Below are 2,502 nucleotides of genomic sequence, written 5' to 3' on the forward strand. Positions count from 1 at the left end.
TGAGTTGAGACCGCAACTGGTATTTGAGCTATGTCACCGGACTAACAACCAGTCGACACCCTCTCTAGCTGTAGTTTGGTACAAGACTCACAATAAGAAAATATCTTGTTGATCGTGTGAATCTAAGATTGTTTCTTATTGATTGTGCGGCTCGGATGATTGGTCGTCTGGATATAAGATATTTTCTCATTGATCGCGCGGGTCGGCTGATTGCGGCTTGGACCCAAATGTTGCGACTCACGATCCCTCGACAAGACGTTTCGCGAATCTGCATCGTCGATTTCTAGCCTTCAGTCCGTAGCAAAGATTACCGCCATGCAATTGAACTCGAGTCGACAAGTTAAACATCAAAGAGCATACACGCACAGTACAATTGTAGCTCAATAATGAAAATATGGGTTTGCAAGAAGTATAGTCCAGTGCAGTTTAGGAACGGACGCCACGAATGGAAGGGCAATTGTCGGCAAGACAAGCTTCAAAAGCCAGTTTGATGGCGAAGATACCGACAGTAGCAGCGCTACTTGGCCCCAAAATGACTCGGGCAGATTAGATCTAGAGCTGGATATGTGCTACAAAGACGGTTTGTCGCGTCAGCTCGACGCGGACTAAAGATCTCGTCTCAACTCGCTGAGCGACGAAGGCTAGTCACACGCAACACAGATCACGTGGCGGTCCACAATGTCGTCTTCTTCTCCGCGACATGATAACATCACCAGCCAGGACTACCGCGTCTCCCATTAGCTTCGCCTGGAGCGTGCAAATTTTGCTTGGTGTTTTCGGAATCCGCTTGCATCCACGTGATGAATCTTCAGGTGCTTCGAGAGCTAATAGCGGCTGCTGCGCCGATATCCACGGTCCGTCGCAGGTCGGACGCAAAGCGTGGCCAATCCCCGCTGCGTTCTCGCGGGCAAGTCGATCGACCATGGCCATGTTTACGCGGAGCGCAGTCCAACGGAGCTGGAAGCAAACCGTCGATTACGTAACCCTCCAACGACACATCACAAGGAGCAGCCCCGACCACCAACACGAGCACCCTGTACCGTGCTAACGACACACATAGATGTACCTGTTGCTGAGCTCATCATATTTAACAGCAGCCATCGAGCGGCGCCAGCTCCAGTGTCCACAGCTACGAGGCCCACATGACATGAAATCAAATTCATCAGCCAATCACAAGCGCGGGTTACCAGCATTCTCGCTTTTGAGCAGTTCCAAACGCAAAAGAAAAAAAATCCCCAACCGGAAAAGCCAGTGCGACAGTCGCTGGCGCCAACGTCAAGAACCCTCAGTCTTCAATTCCCCTTGCATTATGCAGACGACCTCCGCGCTTCCGATGCACCAGCCACAGTACCTCGTCGGCGACACGGCGCACCTCCAAGCTGAGCGCGACGCCCACCAAATGGGCTATGGCGGCGGCACCCTCTTCATCAGCGCCGGGTCCTTCATCCACGCTACCGGCCCTATTGTCGTACCCAAGCGCATTGTCATCACGGTCATTCTCAAAGGCGCGACGGTCGATCTGACCCAGGCAACGTTCGTACACCCGGTCACCGAAGTCAAAATCTGCGCCGTCCTCGGCGGTGTCAAGCTCATCCTGCCGCGCGGCGTCCGCTGCGAGACGTCGGGGCTCAGCATCTTTGGCGCCTTCAAGAATGCCAACAACCAGCCGGCATCGCACGGAGCGAGTGCGCCTCTCGTACGCATCACGGGCCTCTCGGTCTTTGGCGGCGCCAAAGCGTCTGTGTGCACGAAGAGCGCACCCCTCGTCGTCGTGCCGTCGCTGCCCGAGGTCACGATCGAGACGGCGCCCGCCGAGAGCCTGCCGGTCGCGATGCCCGCCCCCGAGGCCTCGGCCAAGACAGTGTAGTCGCTCTGGGTTGCGCATCTTTATATTGCTTTATCTATCGAATGAACGCGAAAACACGTGGTTGGCTCCGCTATATCTCGATACATTCAGTGTCTTCTCGCAAGAAACAATTGCTTTCTCTCATATACCTTATGTGCCTTACCACCAAGCTTTGATGAGCGACGACTTCCACGGCAGTTGAGAGCAAAAATCGATGCCGCGAGGACACGCTGCGGTACTCTCAACCTCGTTGGCCAACGTTTCGATGTTCGTGGCCTAAGATTTGCATTCTTATTTATTCAATGTCATACTTATTTCTCTTTTCTAGTCTATCGTGGCTTGGGTGTCGCTGAGCAGGTCGACGAGCCATGGTCGACCTTACGGCACCTCGACACGAGCCGCAACTAGCAGGCGTACTGCGCGCAGCCAGTACCTATGGAATGTCATTGAGAGTCATTTGCACTGATACTGGCAAAGCAAAGGTCGCTTCGCCATCAACAACAACCATATATTACTCTACACAAACGTCCTAGACCATGACATCTACACGTACCCCCCGACAGGGGGCGTGGCTTGCTGCTGGTATTTTTCATCCTCGACGCTAGCATCGTCATCGTCGTGGTGGTTGGACAGAAAGGCCTTGTAGCAGCCCGCGC

General features: G+C 53.8%; 1 protein-coding gene across 1 annotated transcript; it reads left to right on the plus strand.

Annotated features, from left to right (window-relative positions):
• Positions 1-1,243: 1,243 nt before the first annotated feature.
• SDRG_16172 (hypothetical protein) lies at positions 1,244-2,010 on the plus strand. Its single transcript, XM_008622371.1, has one exon. It carries the CDS (start codon positions 1,310-1,312, stop codon positions 1,865-1,867), a length of 558 nt encoding a protein of 185 aa, XP_008620593.1. The 5' UTR covers positions 1,244-1,309; the 3' UTR covers positions 1,868-2,010.
• The last annotated feature ends 492 nt before the right edge of the window (positions 2,011-2,502 follow it).

The sequence above is a fragment of the Saprolegnia diclina genome (assembly GCF_000281045.1).
Source record: "Saprolegnia diclina VS20 unplaced genomic scaffold supercont1.116, whole genome shotgun sequence".
NCBI lineage: Eukaryota > Oomycota > Saprolegniomycetes > Saprolegniales > Saprolegniaceae > Saprolegnia > Saprolegnia diclina.